Below are 25304 nucleotides of genomic sequence, written 5' to 3'. Positions count from 1 at the left end.
TGTTATGGCTTGGGGGTAGAAGCTGTTCAGGGTCATGTTGGTTGTAGAATTGGTGCATCGGTACCACTTGCCGTGCGGTAGCAGAGAGAACTGTCTATGACTTGGGTGGGTGGAGTCTGACAATTTTTTAGGGCCATCTTCTGACACCGCCTGGTGTAGAGGTCCTGGATGGCAGGGAGTTTGGCCCCAGTGATGTATTGGGTCCTATGCACTATCCTCTGTAGCGCCTTGGGGTCGGATGCCGAACAGTTGCAGTACCAAGCTGTGATGCAGCCAGTCAAGATGCTCTCAATGGTGAAGCTGTAGAACTTTTTGAGGATCTGAGGGACCATGCCAAATCTTTTCAGCCTCCTGAGGGGGAAGAGATGTTGTCGTGGCCTCTTCACGACTGTGTTGGTGTTTGTGGACCATTGTACAGCAACCCTGGAGAAGGCCCATTACATACACATGGAATCTGAATCCCTCATGCTGTTTTTCAAGGCTATGATTCAGGTCCTAAATCTTTGTTTCTGACATCCCTTGTGTAACTTTCTCAGTCACGATACACAAAATCCATGCTGAACTGGGTTCACATTTCCAGAATGTCCATGGGTGCTGGGGCCCCCATAACAAACCAGGGGACTCCATAAATGTTAATATTAACCTTGGCATTCCCATAAACACGTCCAATATAAACCTTGCTTGCAGCAGTCACTTTCACATTGCAGGCACTGGCACTGTGATACCCTGGTGTCACATGTTCCACAGCCCTTAACCTCAAGTCCAACGCTTACATGAACCCCAACCCTAATCTCACCCTAAACTCCAAAAAGACACACTGTTCCTGGGACTTTTGTCTGTCTGGGAGCTGCTTCAGCTAGATAGTATTGACTATTTCTAGATCACAGCCCAGAGTCAGTTGAAGTGTCATTCTAACCCAGCCTTCCACAGCTGACTTGCTTGGCTTTGTACATTGTGAGGTCACACAAAACTACCTTCCTGTCAATAAACTGTTGGCAAAACACTGCTGTGCAATGATTATGTTTTTTATTAACATAGAATTAACATTTTATGTACAAAAATAGAATAATAATATACAGCCCATGGTACAAGTAAAGAGTTTCATTCTAAATTGCTATATATCCATTTTCAGAAATGAGCTTTTCCTGATTAAAGAACTTCTGAAAGAGATAGTGAAAACACTCACCAATCTAATCATGTCATGGGGTTTTTCAGTGACAGGCATGTATTTGTTTAAAATCTATCACTTGATGGTTTAATTTCAGAGAGACAAATAAACATGTCTTTTTTTAGCCAAATTCCTTATATACAGTGGGGCAAAAAAAGTATTTAGTCAGCCACCAATTGTGCAAGTTCTCCCACTTAAAAAGATGAGAGAACTGTAATTTTCATCATAGGTACACTTCAACTATGACAGACAAAATTATATATTTTTTTCTCCAGAAAATCACATTGTAGGATTTTTAATGAATTTATTTACAAATTATTGTGGAAAAATAAGTATTTGATCACCTACAAACAAGCAAGATTTCTGGCTCTCGCAGACCTGTAACTTCTTCTTTAAGAGGCTCCTCTGTCCTCCACTCGTTACCTGTATTAATGGCACCTGTTTGAACTTGTTATCAGTATAAAAGACACCTGTTCACAACCTCAAACAGTCACACTCCAAACTCCACTATGGCCAAGACCAAAGAGCTTTCAAAGGACACCAGAAACTAAATTGTAGACCTACACCAGGCTGGGAAGACTGAATCTGCAATAGGTAAGCAGCTTGGTATGAAGAAATCAACTGTGGGAGCAATTATATGGAAGACATACAAGACCACTGATAATCTCCTTCGATCTGGGGCTCCACGCAAGATCTCACCCAGTGGGGTCAAAATGATCACAAGAACGGTGAGCAAAAATCCCAGAACCACACGGGGGGACCTAGTGAATGACCTGCAGAGAGCTGGGACCAAAGTAACAAAGCCTACCATCAGTAACACACTACGCCGCCAGGGACTCAAATCCTGCAGTGCCAGACGTGTCCCCCTGCTTAAGCCAGTACATGTCCAGGCCCGTCTGAAGTTTGCTAGAGAGCATTTGGATGATCCAGAAGAAGATTGGGAGAATGTCATATGGTCAGATGAAACCCAAATATAACTTTTTGGTAAAAACCCAACTCGTCATGTTTGGAGGACAAAGAATGCTGAGTTGCATCCAAAGAACACCATACCTACTGTGAAGTATGGGGGTGGAAACATCATGCTTTGGGGATGTTTTTCTGCAAAGGGACCAGGACGACTGATCCGTGTAAAGGAAAGAATGAATGGGGCCATGTATCGTGAGATTTTGAGTGAAAACCTCCTTCCATCAGCAAGGGCATTGAAGATGAAACGTGGCTGGGTCTTTCAGCATGACAATGATTCCAAACACACCGCCCGGGCAACGAAGGAGTGGCTTCGTAAGAAGCATTTCAAGGTCCTGGAGTGGCCTAGCCAGTCTCCAGATCTCAACCCCATAGAAAATCTTTGGGGGGAGTTGAAAGTCCGTGTTGCCCAGCAACAGCCCCAAAACATCACTGCTCTAGAGGAGATCTGCATGGAGGAATGGGCCAAAATACCACCAACAGTGTGTGAAAACCTTGTGAAGACTTACAGAAAACGTTTGACCTCTGTCATTGCCCACAAAGGGTATATAACAAAGTATTGAGATAAACTTTTGTTATTGACCAAATACTTGTTTTCAACCATAATTTGCAAATACATTCATTAAAAATCTAACAATGTGATTTCTGGATTTTTTTTGTACCTATGATGAAAATTACAGGCCTCGCTCATCTTTTTAAGTGGGAGAACTTGCACAATTGGTGGCTGACTAAATACTTTTTTGCCCCACTGTATATATATCCGCCTACACAGTCAAATGTAAGAAATGTATAAATTATAAATGTGTGACAGAAATATAAAAAAAAGTCAATACAGTAATATAAGATCTGTATGATAAACATTTACATTTGGCAGATGCTCTTATCCAGAGGGACTTACAGTAAGTGCATTCATCTTAAGATATCTAGGTGAGACCACCACATATCACAGTCAAATATACAGGATACCAACATTACATTCCAACTAAACAATGAATATATAGCATTTAGAAAAAACACATTTTCTTACACATCTAAAATCTATGAATAAAAAAATCTAAGAATAGTAATATTTTACACACACATGATTATACACATACGCAAACATTTCTGATGAAAAAGCACAAATGTTAAAAATTGGTGGATATAGCGTTTTGGAAATAAGCTCTTCAAATGCACTTTGAATTTCCTCCCTCATCCTCATCGGTCACTTGTCCGCCTTGACGAATGCTGAAAAGACGCTGTCCTCTTTCTCCAGCAGTGCCTGGGGTCTGTCGTATTCTAGAATGATCCCTCTCTTCATCACTATCACCAGGTCTGCATTCAGGATGGTGTGGACACGATGCTAAGTACAGAAAGAAAAGAGAGAAAGAAAGAAACATTAGGTTAGAGAGAAATAAACATTTTTAACAACATTTGTCTTTTGACATTCGGCGTTACATAGATTAGACCTACTAAAGATACATTTCAGTGATCTTTCAGGGATCTACCCTACTTAGCTACCTTCCTTGTATTAAATTTAACCTTAATTTAACTGGGCAAGTAAATTAAGAACAAATTCTTATTTACAATGACGGCCAACACCGGCCAAACCCGGATGACGCTGGGCCAATTGTGTGCCGCCCTATGGGACTCCCAATCACGGCCGGTTGTGATACAGCCTGGAATCGAACCAGGGTGTCTATAGTGACACCTCAAGCACTGAGATGCAGTGCCTTAGACCACTGCGCCACTAGGGAGCCCCAATGAGTAAGCTGTCTCCTATGGTCCCCTCTCCATCTCACTTCCCCATGGGAAACCACCATGGCAGCCTGGTAGTCACTTTTGACTCTTGTTATTCTAATTTCCAAGTGCATAAAAAGCATGTTTGCTCCCACAGAATGTAGTCCAATAGAAAATCCCAAACCAGCAGGACGGTGGCCCTCCAGGACTAGAGTTGGGCCCTCCTGCGCTACCAGTTCAGATTCTAGTTCTATTTCTATGATACAACCTTGCCACCATTTGCATTAAGGTCATAGCAGAAGAGCTACTGACGCTCAATATATCATAAGTCTCCAGTAGTCACCTGACGTCAGTACATGTCAGGATGTATAGGCTTTCATATCGGTGAGACAGAACTGGGGACCTTCCAACAGAGATACTTACTGCTATGGTAACCACTGTTCTGTCAGCGAAGGCAGTCATCACCACCTTCTGAAGGATGCTCTCCTGTAGGCACAATACAGTCACAAGACAAAGGCAGAAGATGAGGATGAGCCTAGTAACATGATGTTTTTATACAGTGGCTTGCGAAAGTATTCACCCCCCTTGGCATTTTTCCTATTTTGTTGCCTTACAACCTGAAATCAAAATACATTTTGGGGGGGGTTGTATCATTTGATTTACACAACATGCCTACCACTTTGAAGATGCAAAATATTTTTATTGTGAAACAAACAAGAAATAAGACAAAAAAACTGAACTTGAGCGTGCATAACTATTCACCCCCCCAAAGTCAATACTTTGTAGAGACACCTTTTGCAGCAATTACAGCTGTAAGTCTCTTGGGATATGTGTCCATAAGCATGGCACATCTAGCTACTGGGATTTTTGCCCATTCTTCAAGTCAAAACTGATCCAACTCCTTCAAGTTGGATGGGTTCCGCTGGTGTAAAGCAATCTTTAAGTCATTCCACAGATTCTCAATTGGATTGAGGTCTGGGCTTGGACTAGGCTATTCCAAGACATTTAAATGTTCCCCTTAAACTACGTGAGTGTTTCTTTAGCAGTACGCTTAGGGTTATTTCCTGCTGGAAGGTGAAACTCTGTCCCAGTCTCAAATCTCTGGAAGACTGAAACAGGTTTCCCTCAAGAATTTCCCTGTATTTAGCACCATCCATCATTCCTTCAATTCTGACCAGTTTCCCAGTCCCTGCCGATGACAAACATCCCCACAGCATGATGCTGCCTTCACCATGCTTCATTGTGGGGATGGTTTCTCGGGGTGATGAGAGGTGTTGGGTTTGCGCCAGACATAATGTTATCCTTGATGGCCAAAAAGCTACATTTTTGTCTCATCTGATCAGAATACCTTCTTCCATATGTTTGGGGAGTCTCCCACATGCCTTTTGGCAAACACCAAACATGTTTGCTTATTTTTTTCTTCACGCAATGGCTTTTTTTCCGGCCACTCTTCCATAAAGATACTCCAATCTCCGCTGTGGAGCTTTGCAGCTCCTTCAGGGTTATCTTTGGTCTCTTTGTTGCCTCTCTGATTAATGCCCTCCTTGCCTGGTCTGTGAGTTTTGGTGGGTGGCCATCTCTTGAAAGGTTTGTTTTGGTGTCATGTTCTTTCCATTTAAAAATGTTTTATTTAATGGTGCTTCGTGGGATGTTCAAAGTTTCAGATATTTTTTTATAACCCAACCTTGATCTGTACTTCTCCACAACTTTGTCCCTGACCTGTTGGGAGAGCTCCTTGGCCTTCATGGTGCCGCTTGCTTGGTGGTGCCCCTTTCTTAGTGGTGTTGCAGATTCTGGGGCCTTTCAGAACAGGTGTATGTATACTGAGATCATGTGACAGATCATGTGACATTTAGATTGCACACAGGTGGACTTTATTTAACTAATTATGTGACTTCTGAAGATCATTGGTTGTACCAGATCTTATTTAGGGGCTTCATAGCAACAGGGGTGAATACATATGTACGTACCACTTTTCAGTTTTTAATTTATTTACATTTTTGGAAACAAGTTATTTTTTTTATTTCACTTCACCAATTTGGACTATTTTGTGTGTGTCTATTACTTGCAATCCAAATAAAAATCCATTTAATGACAGGTTGTAAACAAACAGGTCACTGACCATCTTGAATCCCACCGTACCTTCTCCGCTGTGCAATCTGGTTTCCGAGCCGGTCACGGGTGTACCTCAGCCACGCTCAAGGTACTAAACGATATCATAACCGCCATCGATAAAAGACAGTACTGTGCAGCCGTCTTCATAGACCTTGCCAAGGCTTTCGACTCTGTCAACCACCGTATTCTTATCGGCAGACTCAGTAGCCTCGGTTTTTCGGATGACTGCCTTGCCTGGTTCACCAATTACTTTGCAGACAGAGTTCAGTGTGTCAAATCGGAGGGCATGCTGTCCGGTCCTCTGGCAGTCTCTATGGGGGTGCCACAGGGTTCAATTCTCGGGCCGACTCTTTTCTCTGTATATATCAATGATGATTCTCATGCTGCGGGCGATTCCCTGATCCACCTCTACGCAGACGACACCATTCTATATACTTCCGGCCCGTCCTTGGACACTGTGCTATCTAACCTCCAAACGAGCTTCAATGCCATACAGCACTCCTTCCGTGGCCTCCAACTGCTCTTAAACGCTAGTAAAACCAAATGCATGCTTTTCAACCGTTCGCTGCCCGCACCCGCACGCCTGACCAGCATCACCACCCTGGATGGTTCCGACCTTGAATATGTGGACATCTATAAGTACCTAGGTGTCTGGCTAGACTCTAAACTCTCCTTCCAGACCCATATCAAACATCTCCAATCGAAAATCAAATCAAGAGTCGGCTTTCTATTCCGCAACAAAGCCTCCTTCACTCACGCCGCCAAACTTACCCTAGTAAAACTGACTATCCTACCGATCCTCGACTTCGGCGATGTCATCTACAAAATTGCTTCTATCACTCTACTCAGCAAACTGGATGCAGTTTATCACAGTGACATCCGTTTTGTCACTAAAGCCCCTTATACCACCCACCACTGCGACTTGTATGCTCTAGTCGGCTGGCCCTCGCTACATATTCGTCGCCAGACCCACTGGCTCCAGGTCATCTACAAGTCCATGCTAGGTAAAGCTCCGCCTTATCTCAGTTCACTGGTTACGATGGCAACACCCATCCGTAGCACGCGCTCCAGCAGGTGTATCTCACTGATCATCCCTAAAGCCAACACCTCATTTGGCCGCCTTTCGTTCCAGTTCTCTGCTGCCTGTGACTGGAACGAATTGCAAAAATCGCTGAAGTTGGAGACTTTTATCTCCCTCACCAACTTCAAACATCTGCTATCTGAGCAGCTAACCGATCGCTGCAGCTGTACATAGTCTATTGGTAAATAGCCCACCCATTTTCACCTACCTCATCCCCATACTGTTTTTATTTATTTATTTTTCTGCTCTTTTGCACACCAATATCTCTACCTGTACATAACCATCTGATCATTTATCACTCCAGTGTTAATCTGCATAATTGTAATTATTTGCCTACCTTCTCATGCCTTTTGCACACAATGTATATATAGACTCCCCTTTTTTCTACTGTGTTATTGACTTGTTAATTGTTTACTCCATGTGTAACTCTGTGTTGTCTGTTCACACTGCTATGTCTTATCTACTGTGTTATTGACTTGTTAATTGTTTACTCCATGTGTAACTCTGTGTTGTCTGTTCACACTGCTATGTCTTATCTTGGCCAGGTCGCAGTTGTAAATGAGAACTTGTTCTCAACTAGCCTACCTGGTTAAATAAAGGTGTTCTCAACTGGCCCACCTGGATAAATAAAGGTGTTCTCAACTGGCCCACCTGGATAAATAAAGGTGTTCTCAACTGGCCCACCTGGATAAATAAAGGTGTTCTCAACTGGCTTACCTGGATAAATAAAGGTGTTCTCAACTAGCCCACCTGGATAAATAAAGGTGTTCTCAACTAGCCCACCTGGATAAATAAAGGTGTTCTCAACTAGCCTACCTGGATAAATAAAGGTGTTCTCAACTAGCCCACCTGGATAAATAAAGGTGTTCTCAACTGGCCCACCTGGTTAAATAAAGGTGTTCTCAACTAGCCCACCTGGATAAATAAAGGTGTTCTCAACTAGCCCACCTGGATAAATAAAGGTGTTCTCAACTGGCCTACCTGGATAAATAAAGGTGTTCTCAACTAGCCCACCTGGATAAATAAAGGTGTTCTCAACTAGCCCACCTGGATAAATAAAGGTGTTCTCAACTAGCCCACCTGGTTAAATAAAGGTGTTCTCAACTAGCCCACCTGGATAAATAAAGGTGTTCTCAACTAGCCCACCTGGATAAATAAAGGTGTTCTCAACTAGCCCACCTGGATAAATAAAGGTGTTCTCAACTAGCCCACCTGGATAAATAAAGGTGTTCTCAACTAGCCCACCTGGATAAATAAAGGTGTTCTCAACTAGCCCACCTGGATAAATAAAGGTGTTCTCAACTAGCCCACCTGGATAAATAAAGGTGTTCTCAACTAGCCCACCTGGATAAATAAAGGTGTTCTCAACTAGCCCACCTGGATAAATAAAGGTGTTCTCAACTGGCCTACCTGGATAAATAAAGGTGTTCTCAACTAGCCCACCTGGTTAAATAAAGGTGTTCTCAACTAGCCCACCTGGATAAATAAAGGTGTTCTCAACTAGCCCACCTGGATAAATAAAGGTGTTCTCAACTAGCCCACCTGGATAAATAAAGGTGTTCTCAACTAGCCCACCTGGTTAAATAAAGGTGTTCTCAACTAGCCCACCTGGTTAAATAAAGGTGTTCTCAACTAGCCCACCTGGATAAATAAAGGTGTTCTCAACTAGCCCACCTGGTTAAATAAAGGTGTTCTCAACTAGCCCACCTGGATAAATAAAGGTGTTCTCAACTAGCCTACCTGGTTAAATAAAGGTGTTCTCTACTAGCCCACCTGGATAAATAAAGGTGTTCTCAACTAGCCCACCTGGTTAAATAAAGGTGTTCTCAACTGGCCCACCTGGTTAAATAAAGGTGTTCTCAACTAGCCTACCTGGTTAAATAAAGGTATTCTCAACTAGCCCACCTGGTTAAATAAAGGTGTTCTCAACTGGCCTACCTGGTTAAATAAAGGTGTTCTCAACTGGCCCACCTGGTTAAATAAAGGTGTTCTCAACTGGCCTACCTGGTTAAATAAAGGTGTTCTCAACTGGCCTACCTGGTTAAATAAAGGTGTTCTCAACTAGCCCACCTGGATAAATAAAGGTGTTCTCAACTGGCCCACCTGGATAAATAAAGGTGTTCTCAACTAGCCCACCTGGATAAATAAAGGTGTTCTCAACTAGCCCACCTGGATAAATAAAGGTGTTCTCAACTAGCCCACCTGGATAAATAAAGGTGTTCTCAACTAGCCCACCTGGTTAAATAAAGGTGTTCTCAACTAGCCTACCTGGATAAATAAAGGTGTTCTCAACTAGCCCACCTGGATAAATAAAGGTGTTCTCAACTAGCCCACCTGGATAAATAAAGGTGTTCTCAACTAGCCCACCTGGATAAATAAAGGTGTTCTCAACTAGCCCACCTGGATAAATAAAGGTGTTCTCAACTAGCCCACCTGGTTAAATAAAGGTGTTCTCAACTAGCCCACCTGGATAAATAAAGGTGTTCTCAACTAGCCCACCTGGTTAAATAAAGGTGTTCTCAACTAGCCTACCTGGATAAATAAAGGTGTTCTCAACTAGTCTACCTGGATAAATAAAGGTGTTCTCAACTAGCCTACCTGGATAAATAAAGGTGTTCTCAACTAGCCCACCTGGATAAATAAAGGTGTTCTCAACTAGCCTACCTGGTTAAATAAAGGTGTTCTCAACTAGCCCACCTGGATAAATAAAGGTGTTCTCAACTAGCCCACCTGGATAAATAAAGGTGTTCTCAACTAGCCCACCTGGATAAATAAAGGTGTTCTCAACTAGCCCACCTGGTTAAATAAAGGTGTTCTCAACTAGCCTACCTGGATAAATAAAGGTGTTCTCAACTAGCCCACCTGGATAAATAAAGGTGTTCTCAACTAGCCCACCTGGATAAATAAAGGTGTTCTCAACTAGCCCACCTGGATAAATAAAGGTGTTCTCAACTAGCCCACCTGGATAAATAAAGGTGTTCTCAACTAGCCCACCTGGTTAAATAAAGGTGTTCTCAACTAGCCCACCTGGTTAAATAAAGGTGTTCTCAACTAGCCCACCTGGATAAATAAAGGTGTTCTCAACTAGCCCACCTGGATAAATAAAGGTGTTCTCAACTAGCCCACCTGGATAAATAAAGGTGTTCTCAACTAGCCCACCTGGATAAATAAAGGTGTTCTCAACTAGCCCACCTGGTTAAATAAAGGTGTTCTCAACTAGCCTACCTGGATAAATAAAGGTGTTCTCAACTAGCCCACCTGGATAAATAAAGGTGTTCTCAACTAGCCCACCTGGATAAATAAAGGTGTTCTCAACTAGCCCACCTGGATAAATAAAGGTGTTCTCAACTAGCCCACCTGGATAAATAAAGGTGTTCTCAACTAGCCCACCTGGTTAAATAAAGGTGTTCTCAACTAGCCCACCTGGTTAAATAAAGGTGTTCTCAACTAGCCCACCTGGATAAATAAAGGTGTTCTCAACTAGCCCACCTGGATAAATAAAGGTGTTCTCAACTAGCCCACCTGGATAAATAAAGGTGTTCTCAACTAGCCTACCTGGTTAAATAAAGGTGTTCTCAACTAGCCCACCTGGATAAATAAAGGTGTTCTCAACTAGCCCACCTGGATAAATAAAGGTGTTCTCAACTAGCCCACCTGGATAAATAAAGGTGTTCTCAACTGGCCTACCTGGTTAAATAAAGGTGTTCTCAACTAGCCTACCTGGTTAAATAAAGGTATTCTCAACTAGCCCACCTGGTTAAATAAAGGTGTTCTCAACTAGCCCACCTGGATAAATAAAGGTGTTCTCAACTAGCCTACCTGGTTAAATAAAGGTATTCTCAACTAGCCCACCTGGATAAATAAAGGTGTTCTCAACTAGCCCACCTGGATAAATAAAGGTGTTCTCAACTAGCCTACCTGGTTAAATAAAGGTATTCTCAACTAGCCCACCTGGATAAATAAAGGTGTTCTCAACTAGCCCACCTGGATAAATAAAGGTGTTCTCAACTAGCCCACCTGGTTAAATAAAGGTATTCTCAACTAGCCCACCTGGTTAAATAAAGGTATTCTCAACTAGCCCACCTGGATAAATAAAGGTATTCTCAACTAGCCCACCTGGTTAAATAAAGGTATTCTCAACTAGCCCACCTGGATAAATAAAGGTGTTCTCAACTAGCCCACCTGGATAAATAAAGGTGTTCTCAACTAGCCTACCTGGTTAAATAAAGGTGTTCTCAACTAGCCCACCTGGATAAATAAAGGTGTTCTCAACTAGCCCACCTGGATAAATAAAGGTGTTCTCAACTAGCCCACCTGGATAAATAAAGGTGTTCTCAACTGGCCTACCTGGTTAAATAAAGGTGTTCTCAACTAGCCTACCTGGTTAAATAAAGGTATTCTCAACTAGCCCACCTGGTTAAATAAAGGTGTTCTCAACTAGCCCACCTGGATAAATAAAGGTGTTCTCAACTAGCCTACCTGGTTAAATAAAGGTATTCTCAACTAGCCCACCTGGATAAATAAAGGTGTTCTCAACTAGCCCACCTGGATAAATAAAGGTGTTCTCAACTAGCCTACCTGGTTAAATAAAGGTATTCTCAACTAGCCCACCTGGATAAATAAAGGTGTTCTCAACTAGCCCACCTGGATAAATAAAGGTGTTCTCAACTAGCCCACCTAGTTAAATAAAGGTATTCTCAACTAGCCCACCTGGTTAAATAAAGGTATTCTCAACTAGCCCACCTGGATAAATAAAGGTATTCTCAACTAGCCCACCTGGTTAAATAAAGGTATTCTCAACTAGCCCACCTGGATAAATAAAGGTGTTCTCAACTAGCCCACCTGGATAAATAAAGGTGTTCTCAACTAGCCCACCTGGTTAAATAAAGGTGTTCTCAACTAGCCTACCTGGTTAAATAAAGGTATTCTCAACTAGCCCACCTGGATAAATAAAGGTGTTCTCAACTAGCCTACCTGGATAAATAAAGGTGTTCTCAACTAGCCCACCTGGTTAAATAAAGGTATTCTCAACTAGCCCACCTGGATAAATAAAGGTGTTCTCAACTAGCCTACCTGGATAAATAAAGGTATTCTCAACTAGCCCACCTGGATAAATAAAGGTGTTCTCAACTAGCCTACCTGGATAAATAAAGGTATTCTCAACTAGCCCACCTGGATAAATAAAGGTGTTCTCAACTAGCCCACCTGGATAAATAAAGGTGTTCTCAACTAGCCTACCTGGATAAATAAAGGTATTCTCAACTAGCCCACCTGGATAAATAAAGGTGTTCTCAACTAGCCCACCTGGATAAATAAAGGTGTTCTCAACTAGCCCACCTGGTTAAATAAAGGTATTCTCAACTAGCCCACCTGGTTAAATAAAGGTGTTCTCAACTAGCCTACCTGGTTAAATAAAGGTATTCTCAACTAGCCCACCTGGATAAATAAAGGTGTTCTCAACTAGCCTACCTGGTTAAATAAAGGTGTTCTCAACTGGCCCACCTGGTTAAATAAAGGTGTTCTCAACTAGCCCACCTGGATAAATAAAGGTGTTCTCAACTGGCCCACCTGGTTAAATAAAGGTGTTCTCAACTGGCCCACCTGGATAAATAAAGGTGTTCTCAACTGGCCCACCTGGTTAAATAAAGGTGTTCTCAACTAGCCCACCTGGATAAATAAAGGTGTTCTCAACTAGCCCACCTGGATAAATAAAGGTGTTCTCAACTAGCCCACCTGGATAAATAAAGGTGTTCTCAACTGGCCCACCTGGTTAAATAAAGGTGTTCTCAACTAGCCCACCTGGTTAAATAAAGGTATTCTCAACTAGCCCACCTGGATAAATAAAGGTGTTCTCAACTAGCCCACCTGGTTAAATAAAGGTGTTCTCAACTAGCCTACCTGGTTAAATAAAGGTGTTCTCAACTAGCCCACCTGGTTAAATAAAGGTATTCTCAACTAGCCCACCTGGATAAATAAAGGTGTTCTCAACTAGCCCACCTGGATAAATAAAGGTGTTCTCAACTAGCCCACCTGGATAAATAAAGGTGTTCTCAACTGGCCCACCTGGTTAAATAAAGGTGTTCTCAACTAGCCCACCTGGTTAAATAAAGGTATTCTCAACTAGCCCACCTGGATAAATAAAGGTGTTCTCAACTAGCCCACCTGGTTAAATAAAGGTGTTCTCAACTAGCCTACCTGGTTAAATAAAGGTGTTCTCAACTAGCCCACCTGGTTAAATAAAGGTATTCTCAACTAGCCCACCTGGATAAATAAAGGTGTTCTCAACTAGCCTACCTGGATAAATAAAGGTGGAATAAAAAAATAATAATAATAAAAAAAGTAATGCAACAGAATAGGAAAAACGCCAAGGGGGATGAATACTTTTTCAAGGCACTGTATCCTTGAGTACACCGTACTTAAAAAATACTCACTATGGGGGGAGTCTTGACCCAAATTAGGCACGTGTAAATGAAACGTAATTCACTTTTTATGCACTTTTCTCTTTAAATGTATTCTGACCTTGAACTTTAGCATTTGAATAGCATGCTATTTACCCACTATTCATTAGGGGTGGAGATCAAAGAAATAGAGGTGTGGCGGAGGTGTGTCTACAGACAAGCCGTATTCTGACCTTGACTTAATTCCCTCATCATGCCCATTTGATTGAAACACGTTTTATATTGCCATATGTGTGTTTTAAACGCAATAATACCAAAGAATCACAAGATAATTGGAGTATTCAAAGATCGAAACTCACTATCAATGCAAGGATTCTCTAGTTACCAGAATTTCCCCACACCTCAACCTTTATGTCAAACCAAAGCATCACTTCTCCTGACTCCTGAATTCTGTCCAATCACTCTGCAGACCTGTAGTAAGCTGTTTAAGATATGCTCCATTTACTCAGAGTTACTCCTGTGTTACTGGGAGGCAGTGCAGTCCCTTGTTGTGACAGGTCCTTAAAGTGTGACTGTGTGTGAATGTGCATGTGAACGTGTGTGTGTGTCTGAGTGTGTGTGTATGTGTGCATGTGTGTGTGCAGGGGTGAAATTAACCTATTTAGCAAGCACCCATTAATTCACTTCCGCTCCCACTGTTCCCCTAGGCCTCTCTTCTCCTCCTTCCCCCTTTCAATATACTTCTATTGTCCCCATCCATCTATAGAATAATGACGTTATCCTCTTTTAAATCCTACACCCCCGCCTCTCCTCCTTTGAGCCATCATCCTACACCTCCCCCTCTCCTCCTTTTAACCATCATCCTACACCTCCCCCTCTCCTCCTTTTAACCATCATCCTATACCTCCCCTCTCCTCCTTTTAACCATCATCCTACACCTCCCCCTCTCCTCCTTTTAACCATCCTCCTACACCTCCCCCTCTCCTCCTTTTAACCATCATCCTACACCTTCTCCACACACACTTCTGCCTCACCGTGGCCATGTCTATAGAGGCTGTGGCTTCATCCATGATGAGGATGCTAGACTTCCTGACGAAGGCTCTGGCCAGACAGAAGAGCTGTCTCTGGCCCTGGCTGAAGTTCTCCCCTCCCTCCGTCACCATGGCGTCTGAAACACAACAAATATCATCACCTTCAACACATTGTTTTATAATACTGGACTGACGCTACTGTACTACACCTTACCTATCATGAGCCTGAGATTTCTATTACAATGACGTTACATCACATAAATGTTGTTCAACTTGTGCTTGACCCCATGAATATGGATTTGTCAACTCAGTCAAGTGAATTGACCTCCTTTTACCTGGCAGTCACGATACAGAGTCTACTCTAAAGGCTAGAGCTAACTGTCCTAACACAGAGTCTACTCTAAAGGCTAGAACTAACTGTCCTAACACACAGTCTACTCTCAAGGCTAGAACTAACTGTCCTAACAGAGTCTACTCCCAAGGCTAGAACTAACTGTCCTAACACAGAGTCTACTCTCAAGGCTAGAACTAACTGTCCTAACACAGAGTCTACTCTCAAGGCTAGAGATAGTAGACTGTGATGTCAGGACAGCTATAAAGCCTAGAGCTAAATGCCACATGTTCCAACTGATCAGGCAATGTATGAGAGGATTAGAGATTGGTCAGGTCACCACTGCTCTCAAACCCACTCCATCTCTCAGAAAAGGTTCATCTGGGGTCAAGTCAGAGCGGGTGCTGCACAGATCTACTGTTCCAGTGATGGACATGAGACCGACACATCTATATATCATTAAGCACCAGCTCTCAGCTCATATCTCTGAACAAGTGTAGTGGAAGAATGAGATAAAGTGATACTCGCAACTTGGTGGCGCTGAGGAATCAATACATCGTTTAGATGTATGGCTGTATATTTGCATCTCAATTTTCCAGGAATAGACGTTCCCATGAAGTCCGAGGGTCACTGACACCAGGAGAAGTGTGAAGACTGATGGAAACTTGTATTGACTAAATTAATTTTACTGTGAATTAAATAGCCTAGTTTGGATTGTTTGATGAGTTCATAAAGAGCTACGAATTGTGATCTGTTTTATAGTTTCAAGTATTTTAATGTCACATGCACAAGTACAGTGAAATTCCTTTCTTGCCAGCTCCAACCCCAACAATTTACTTTATCGTGTTGTTCTTCTTATTTGTTATATCTTGTGTTTTTTTGTTCTACCTTGTTATTTTTAGAATTACATTGTTTTTGATTACTGCATTGTTGGGATTAGAGCTTGTAAGAAAGGCATTCAATTGGACTTGTACAGTTGAAGTCGGAAGTTTACATACACCTTAGCCAACTATATTTAAACTCAGTTTTTCACAATTTCTGACATTTAATCAAGTAAAAATTCCCTGCCTTAGGTCAGTTAGGATCACCACTTTATTTTAAGTATGTGAAATGTCAGAATAATAGTAGAGAGAATTACTTGTTTGAGCTTTTATTTCTTTCATCACATTCCCAGTGGGTCAGAAGTTTACATACACTCAATTAGTATTTGGTAGCATTGCCTTTAAATTGTTTAACTTGGGTCAAACGTTTCAGGTGGCCTTCCACAAGCTTCCCACAATAATTTGGGTGAATTTTGGCCCATTCCTCCTGACAGAGCTGAATCAGGTTTGAAGGACTCCTTGCTCACACACGCTTTTTCAGTTCTGCCCACATATGTTCTATAGGAATGAGGTCATTGCTTTGTGATGACCACTCCAATACCTTGACTTTGTTGTCCATAATAAGCCATTTTGCCACAACTTTGGATATATGCTTTGGGTCATTGTCCATTTGGAAGACCCATTTGCGACAAAGCTTTAACTTCCTGACTGATGTCTTGAGATGTTGCTTCAATACAGCCACATAATTTTCCTACCTCATGATGCCATCTATTTTGTGAAGCACCCCGGAACATGATGCTGCCACCCCTGTGCTTCATGGTTGGGATGGTGTTCTTCGGCTTGCAAGCCTCCCTTTTTCCTCCAAACATAACAAATGATCATTATGGCCAAACAGTTCTATTTTTGTTTCATCAGACCAGAGGACATTTCTCCAAAAAGTACAATCTTTGTCCCCATGTGCAGTTGCAAACCGTAGTCTGGCTTTTTAATGGCGGTTTTGGAGCAGTGTCTTCTTCCTTGCTGAGCGGCCTTTCAGGTTTTGTCGATGTAGGACTCGTTTTACTGTGGATATAGATACTTTTGTACCTGTTTCCTCCAGCATCTTCACAAGGTCCTTTGCTGGTGTTCTGGGATTGATTTGCACTTTTTACACCATAGTATGTTCATCTCTAGGAGACAGAACGTGTCTCCTTCCTGAGCGGTATGACGGCTGCGTGGTCCCATGGTGTTTATACTTGAGTACTATTGTTTGTACAGATGAACGTGGTACCTTCAGGCATTTGGAAATTGCTCCCAAGGATGAACCAGACTTGTGGAGGGCTACAATTTTTTTTATGAGGTCTTGGCTGATTTCTTTTGATTTTCCCATGATGTCAAGCAACAAGGCACTGAGTGTGAAGGTAGGCCTTGAAATATATCCACATGTACACCTCCAATTGACTCAAATTATGTCAATTAGCCTATCAGAAGCTTCTAAAGCCATGACATAATTTTCTGGAATTTTCCAAGCTGTTTAATTAAAGGCACAGTCACCTTAGTGTATGTAAACTTCTGACCGACTGGAATTGTGATACACAGTGAATTATAAGTGAAATAATCTGTCTGTAAACAATTGTTGGAAAAATGACTTGTGTCATGTACAAAGTAGATGTCCTAACCTACTTGCCAAAACTATAGTTTGTTAACAAGAAATTTGTGGAGTGGTTGAAAAACGAGTTTACATGACTCCAACCTAAGTGTATGTAAACCTCCGACTTCAACTATACATATGACATTAAAACTTAGAACAATGCAGTAATCAATAACAATGCAGTAATCAATAACAAGGTAGAAAAAAAACACACAATATATAAAAAGAAGAAAAACATGATAAATAAGAAAGCTACATACAGGGTCAGTCCATATTGACAATGTGGAGTGATAGAGGTAAATATGTAGAATGTTAAGGTGACTAGGTATCAGGATATATAATAAACAGAGTAGCAGCAGTGTATATGATGATTGTATATGAGTGGCTGTGTGTCGAGTCAGTATAAATGTGGAGCCCCCCTTGGGAACAGGGATGATGGTGGTCACCTTAAAACATGTGAGGATTACAGACATGTGAGGATTACAGTCTTCTTGACCTGCAATTACTCCCCCTGTTCTCTCTCTCTCTCTCTCTCTCTCTCTCTCTCTCTCTCTCTCTCTCTCTCTCTCTCTCTCTCTCTCTCTCTCTCTCTCTCTCTCTCTCTCTCTCTCTCTCTCTCTCTCTCTCTCTCTCTCTCTCTCTCTCTCTCTCTCTCTCTCTCTCTCTCTCTCTCTCTCTCTCTCTCTCATTGTGTGGTTGGAGTCAGAGCAGATCCCTACCAGCTGCAACTCGTTCCATAATCAAGACCTCTACAAATACTCAGTCCTGCCAATTCCACTCTGCCAGATCATAATCTCTGCTCAGTCAGTATATGATTCTAGCCATTTATTATTATTCAAGATCCTGTTACTCTGCCTGTTTCCCTGCCTGACACCGTTTATCCTCTCATTGCAGTTTACACTGTCTTTACGACCTCGTTCTCCACATCTGTTTTTTCTGCAACTCATCTGAGCTTCCCCAGATCTGCACAACATATCTCTCTGTGTAACAATAAAAACTTTGGTTCATTCATCCCTGTTTCCTCATCTGTCTGCTCTTGGCTTTCCCTGTGTTGCTCTGCCTAACAACTGGGCCAAGAAGAGATTGAAAATGACTTTGAATATACCTGCCAGCTGTTCTGCGCATGCTCTGAGAACGGCCCTGGAATACGGAGTCCTGCAGCCATGCAGGTATTGACCTGACTTTACTCACGTCCCCTTGGATCTCACACCCGGCACGATGTTGGTCAAAGCATGCATAAAATGCATTGTGTTCGTCTGGTAGAGAGGCATCGTTGGGCAGATCTTTTTCATCCGTAATGGACTGTAACCCCAGCCTTGTGCGGCGGTCAGTGAAGCCTGCGTAATAGGATTCTACCTTCTTGTCCTTTTGACTTGTTGTACTTGCTCCTGTCCTCAGCCGTAGCCTCAGGGTTGTCTGTGATAGCCCTGTGTGAACTATCCCTGTCCTTTAGTTTAGGGCCAACCTCCGTGTTAATCCAGGGCTTTTCATTGGGAAAGAAGTGAACCTTCAATGTGTGGACAACGTTGTCGTTGCATTTCCTAATAAAGCTAATAAAGATGGAGGTGGTCAGCTTGTCAATGTTATTGGCAGAGTCCTGAAACATATTCTAATCAGCGCTAGTAAAGCAGTCCTCTAGGATAATCTCTGATTCTGGAGACCATTTCTCAATGGAGCAAGTCAAGGGTAATTCCTGTTTGAGCTTCTGCTTGTAAACAGGAAGCAGGGGTATGGAGTCATGCTCTGATTTGCTGAATGGCGGACGAGGGAGGGCCTTGTATAATTGCTTGTGGGTAGAAAAACTGTGGTCTAGGACTTTATCACCGCTAGTGGCGAGGGAGACGTGTTGATGGATATTGAGTATCGCGTGTCATTAATGATGTGGAATTCAAATTGCCGGCAACCAGAACCAGCTTTTGGATGTACGTTTTCCTGCTTGTTTATTGCCTCATACAGTTTGTGAAGTACCAGCTTGTTATTTTTCTTATCCTGAAGTGGAATGTCTACAACAGTCATGATAACGGCTGAAAACTCCCTCGGGAGGTGGAAGGGTCGGCATTTGACCATCAGGTATTCCAAGACGGGTGAACAATGGGTCGACACTTGCACTGCTCGAATCAGTACACCTGTTGATGAAGAGGCAAACCCCTCCCCTCCTCGATTTCCCTAACTCCACTGTCCTGTCCGCCCTGTGAATGGAGAATCCATTGAGTTGAATAGCCATGAGGTGTATATACTGTAAGTCGAGACCAGGGCAGATAAGATGAAGCTGGAATTGAGGTAACTGCCGATCTGATGTTCAAAAGCACTTGTCGATTGTAATAAATAATAGAGGATACATTTTGGGAAAATAAAGTACAAAATAATCACAAAATAACAAAGTTAGGTTGGAGCTTTCAAAATGGTAACCAGCCAGTCCGGCGCCATCTTATTGTGTAAGTGCTATTGTTACAGGGTTATTCTGTCTGCCGGACGGCGGTCAGTTCAAAGAGGGCCGACACATGGGTGCACGCCTATCATTTAGATAAGAATTGTGATGATTAGATCCAAGAATGAATGTGTTCTTGCCTTTTGTGTTTTCACTAGCAAAGTGCTAAGACATGTTCGTTCAGGTTGGGCGTGACTTCCTGTTAGAATTTGGTAGAATTTTTTTCTCTTTGATTATTCTGAATTGAAGAAGCGGAACCACGTGAAGTCTTATTTAGTTGATAGTCATTTACTCTGGGTATTTTGTAATGTATTTCATGTACACTAATTGTTTGAGTGTTAATTATTTCGTGACTAATAAATCCTATTAGTTGAATTGAGTAGATGCATTCCTTGTTTAACAGTAATTATTTGATTGACTATACGTTCAAACTTTGGTAGGTTTATTGGTAGTTATTTTCACTACACATAGTACATGCTTGTGTTCCTTCTTGACATCCCTGGTCTACTTGACTCAACCTCATGCTAGAACACTGGTTGCCAGGATTAGCTATTTGTACCTAGACTCTGAATAATTGAATAATGGTGCAAGATAGACACATGTTGATTCTAGTGATAGATAGACACATGTTGATACTGAGAGGTGACGTAAGGCTCCCTACCTGGACTAGATTCCTCCAGAGATGCACAGGGCCTGTTGCATTTATTCACAAAACATTGAAGTCCGATTGATGAATATAGTTTATTATATTCTACATAATGGTGACCCTTCATCCTCGGTCGATGTAGAATTGATTGATGCTTATTTATACAACTCTCTTAGGCCTCACTCCCCCCTGTCTGAGATATCTACTGCAGCCCTCATTCTCCACATACAACACCCGTTCTGCCAGTCACATTCTGTTAAAGGTCCCCAAAGCACACACATGCCTGGGTCGCTCCTCTTTTCAGTTGGCTGCAGCTAGCGACTGGAACGAGCTGCAACAAACACTTAAACTGAACCTTTTTATCTCAGTCTCTTCATTCAAAGACTCAATCATGGACGCTCTTACTGACAGTTGTGGCTGCTTTGTGTGATGTAATTGTTGTCTCTACCTTCTTGCCCTTTGTGCTGTTGTCTGTGCCCAATAATGTTTGTGCCCTGTTTTGTGCTGCTACCATGTTGTCATGTTGTGTTGCTTCCATGCTATGTTGTTGACTTAGGTGTCTCTTTATGTAGTGTTATCTCTCTTGTTGTGATGTGTTTTGTCCTATATTTTAAAATTATTTTTATTTTGAATCCCAGCCCCCGCAGGAGGCTGTCATTGTAAATATACATTTGTTCTTAACTGACTTGCCTAGTTAAATTTTATTTTATTCCGTTATTTTACCAGGGAAATTGACTGAGAACACATTCTCATTTACAGCAACGACCTGGGGAATAGTTACAGGGGAGAGGAGGGGGGTGAATGAGCCAATTGTAAACTGGGGATTATTAAGTGACCGTGATGGTTTGAGGGCCAGATTGGGAATTTAGCGAGGACACCAGGGTTAACACCCCTACTCTTATGATAAGTGCCATGGGATCTTTAATGACCTCAGAGAGTCAGGACACCCGTTTTAACGTCCCACCTGAAAGACAGCACCCTACACAGGGCAGTGTCCCCAATCACTGCCCTGGGGCATTGGAATATTTTTTTAGACCAGAGGAAAGAGTGCCTCCTACTGGCCCTCCAACACCACTTCCAGCAGCATCTGGTCTCCCATCCAGGGACTGACCAGGACCAACCCTGCTTAGCTTCAGAAGCAAGCCAGCAGTGGGATGCAGGGTGGTATACATAATAAAATAAATACAAATAATTCCACCAAGCTAAACAAGCTAGAATTTCAGAGAATGAATGCACACACACACACACTCCTTACCCAGTCCTCCTGGTAAAGTCTTGACTACAGGTTTGAGCTGAGCGATCTCCAGAGCCTCCCACAGCATATCGTCTGTAGCCTTCATCTCTGGGTCCAGGTTAAACCTGACAAACAAACACACACACACACACACGTACACACACACCTTACAACAGGGTCATAGGACTGGACCAGTAGAACAATCTAATATCAAATCAAATCAAATGTATTTATATAGCCCTTCGTACATCAGCTGATATCTCAAAGTGCTGTACAGAAACCCAGCCTAAAACCCCAAACAGCAAGCAATGCAGGTGTAGAAGCACCAACACAATCCAGTTTATACACCAGGTGAGTCTAATCCTGAATGTTGATTGGTTAAAACCGTATTCCAGCTGGTGTCTATTCCACAAGTTACCACCGGCTAAATCTATGGCGTTATGATGCCTATTTACTCCGTTCCATCTGACTGTGCAATCCACTGTCTCATCAGCCTAGCCAGGCAATTTATAAACTTGATCTCCATTATAAAAAGCATCTAGAATAATCTAATCTAATAATATAAAGTATATAGTGTATAACTAACACACACACACACACACACACACAAGCGCACTCCTTACCACAGGGTCATAGGACTGGACCAGTAGTACATTTTATTAACCTATACCAGTAGGATTTGATACAGGCTAACCTACTACTTCAAATCCCACCCATGTACCGTGTGAAAGGAGTATAAATTATTTACTGTTCTCGCCAGGACGTTTTCTATTGTTTCATCCTCTATTCATAGTATTCTTTCTTATATTACTTTTCTATTTCTGTTTTCTGTTTCTGTTGGGCTTGTTCTCGGTGCATCTGCAACATGATAATGCTTTGGAGCGCTCCAAAAATAAATGACTAGTGTTGAGTTTTTCCAGAGATGCGTCTGGTTATCAGACACCTCCTAAGATGACACTTTCTGTGTTGAAACTCTCACAAGTTTCAACAGTCGGCCAACTGACCCAGTTACAAGTAGCGCCTGTCTCTCTTTTCCCCTCGTAAAACAACTCACACTCTGCAGTGTGGCGTGGCTGCTGCTGGGAGTACAACATTACTCTCAATACTTTTGGCTTAACTTCCTGTATGCTGTCTCAATGTTCTTCACTCTTGGTACTACAGGCTTTCGTGCCAGCCCAGCCCCAGAACTCCTGAATCAGCTAATACAGGTTTTGCTGATGAGTTGATTGATGGAATCATGTGTAATGGTGCTGATGAGTTGATAGATGGAATCATGGGTAATGGTGCTGATGAGTTGATCGATGGAATCATGGGTAATGGTGCTGATGAGTTGATTGATGGAATCATGGGTAATGGTGCTGATGAGTTGATTGATGGAATCATGTGTAATGGTGCTGGCCATGGTGAAGACACTGTTGCTCCTCCAGAACCAGGAGAAAAACACTGATCTTGATGAAACCGTAGTGTGGGGGTTCTCTTACCGGATGGTTCCGCTGAATAAGATGGGGTCCTGGAGGATGATGGAGAATCTAGACCTCAGAGTCTGCAGAGGCAGCTTGGCGATGTCAATGTCATCTATGATGATACGCCCTGTTTGGAGAGAAGACCATCTATGTTAAAATGACCCAGTTAATAAACCTATATAGTCCAATAAAAACTTTAGTTGTAGTATCGTCATAGTAACAGTTGGCAGTGTCTACCCTCGAACATGTCGACCATGCGGAAGAAGGCCAAGGAGAAAGAAGACTTCCCACTTCCTGTCCTACCACAGATCCCAACCTGGAAACCACAGGAAGACAGTTTGTTTGATGGCACATCATCTTCATCATCATCGTCATCATACTCACCATCATCATCATCATCACTATCACTGCACAAAACTGCTCTACGCTGTCTTTCATTAGCTACAGTTAATTCCCTTAATTGTATTTTTTTCTCTCACTCCCCCATTCATTCTGTGTGACTGTATGTTACCTTCTGTCCAGGGCTGATGTGTGCGTTGACTTGTTTGAGGACAGGTTTCAGGGTGGTGTCGTAACGCACACTCAGGTTCTGGATCTGAATCTCTCCTTGCCGTGGCCAGCCATCCGGCACCTGAGATGCAGCTAGAGGGAGGGAATGAGAGGGAGAGACAGATGAGACGGACAGGGAGAGGGAGAGACAGGTGAGATGTACAGAGAGAGGGAGAGACAGGTGAGATGGACAGAGAGAGGGAGAGACAGGTGAGATGGACAGAGAGAGGGAGAGACAGGTGAGATGGACAGAGAGAGGGAGAGACAGGTGAGATGGACAGAGAGAGGGAGAGATGGGTGAGAGGGACAGAGAGAGGGAGAGACGGGTGAGAGGGACAGAGAGAGGGAGAGACAGGTGAGATGGACAGAGAGAGGGAGAGACAGGTGAGATGGACAGAGAGAGGGAGAGACGGGTGAGAGGGACAGAGAGAGGAAGAGACAGGTGAGATGGACAGAGAGAGGAAGAGACTGACAGGGAGACGGAGAGACAGGTGAGATGGACAGAGAGAGGGAGAGACGGGTGATATGGACAGAGAGAGGAAGAGACTGAAAGGGAGACGGAGAGACAGGTGATATGGACAGAGAGAGGAAGAGACGGACAGGGAGACGGTGAGATGGACAGAGAGAGGGAGAGACAGGTGAGACGGACAGGGAGAGGGAGAGACAGGTGAGACGGACAGGGAGAGGGAGAGACAGGTGAGATGGACAGAGAGGGAGAGACAGGTGAGATGGACAGAGAGGGAGAGACAGGTGAGACGGACAGGGAGAATGAGAGACAGGTGAGACGGACAGGGAGAAGGAGAGACAGGTGAGAGGGACAGAGAGAGGGAGAGACAGGTGAGATGGACAGAGAGGGAGAGACGGGTGAGACGGACAGGGAGAGGGAGAGACAGGTGAGATGGACAGAGAGAGGGAGAGACGGGTGAGACGGACAGGGAGAGGGAGACACAGGTGAGATGGACAGAGAGAGGAAGAGACATGTGAGATGGACAGAGAGAGGTTGAGATGGGTGAGATGGACAGAGAGAGGGAGAGACAGGTGAGATGGACAGAGAGAGGGAGAGATGGACAGAGAGAGGGAGAGACAGGTGAGATGGACAGAGAGAGGTTGAGATGGGTGAGAGGGGGAAAATTGGAATACAGAGAACTGCACTGTGGCGACAAGTTATACTGGAATGTTCCATGTTCCACTGTCCTTCATACGTTTCAAGCCAGGTTGGGAATAAGCCTTAAAGAATCCGTGGTAGTGGGAAACAGCGCCGCTGGCCACCATTATTGTTTTTGTTGCTGAGCTGAGGAGCGTTGTGCAGTTGTGTGCGTTGTGCATGTCAAAAACATTGCAGTACATATCGTGTTCTTCTATCAAGCGTGAGATGATGTCAGAGGGGAAAAACTGTGTTTGTTGTTTGCAGTAACTTCTTTGTTGGCGTTATATCACAAACGGATGTGGCTTTTTCACCACTAAGGATTCCAGCTTTAACACCATTACTCAGGACTGGAACCATTCTAGTGTGCCCGAGACATAGGCAGTAGTTAAATTGAGCCAGAACTACCCGGTTTGGGCTGGAGCGAGGGTTAGGGTTGGGGTTGGGGTTGTGTTTGTGGCTAGGGTTAGGGTTGGGGTTGTGTTTGTGGCTAGGGTTAGGGTTAGGGTTGGGGTTGTGTTTGTGGCTAGGGTTAGGGTTAGGGTTGGGGTTGTGTTTGTGGCTAGGGTTAGGGTTAGGGTTG

The 25304-nt window shown here is 43.1% G+C and overlaps 1 protein-coding gene across 1 annotated transcript in view; it reads right to left on the bottom strand.

The window, feature by feature from the left end:
- Positions 1–1009: 1009 nt before the first annotated feature.
- The window catches only part of LOC139407565 (ATP-binding cassette sub-family C member 8-like), a 156411-nt gene continuing 132116 nt past the window's right edge, over positions 1010–25304 (bottom strand). Inside the window, exons 34-40 of the mRNA XM_071151389.1 lie at positions 23540–23670; positions 23266–23344; positions 23047–23155; positions 21587–21690; positions 14479–14612; positions 4274–4336; positions 1010–3473 (exon numbers count right to left, since the gene is read on the bottom strand). Coding sequence (XP_071007490.1) covers positions 3336–3473; positions 4274–4336; positions 14479–14612; positions 21587–21690; positions 23047–23155; positions 23266–23344; positions 23540–23670 — 758 coding nt within the window. The 3' untranslated portion in view covers positions 1010–3335. The remainder of the gene's footprint in view (positions 3474–4273; positions 4337–14478; positions 14613–21586; positions 21691–23046; positions 23156–23265; positions 23345–23539; positions 23671–25304) is intronic.

Source organism: Oncorhynchus clarkii, chromosome 4, assembly GCF_045791955.1.
Source record: "Oncorhynchus clarkii lewisi isolate Uvic-CL-2024 chromosome 4, UVic_Ocla_1.0, whole genome shotgun sequence".
In the NCBI taxonomy this organism is placed as follows: domain Eukaryota; kingdom Metazoa; phylum Chordata; class Actinopteri; order Salmoniformes; family Salmonidae; genus Oncorhynchus; species Oncorhynchus clarkii.
Note: the sequence above shows the minus strand (reverse complement) of the source record. Positions and strands in the feature narration are given on the sequence as shown.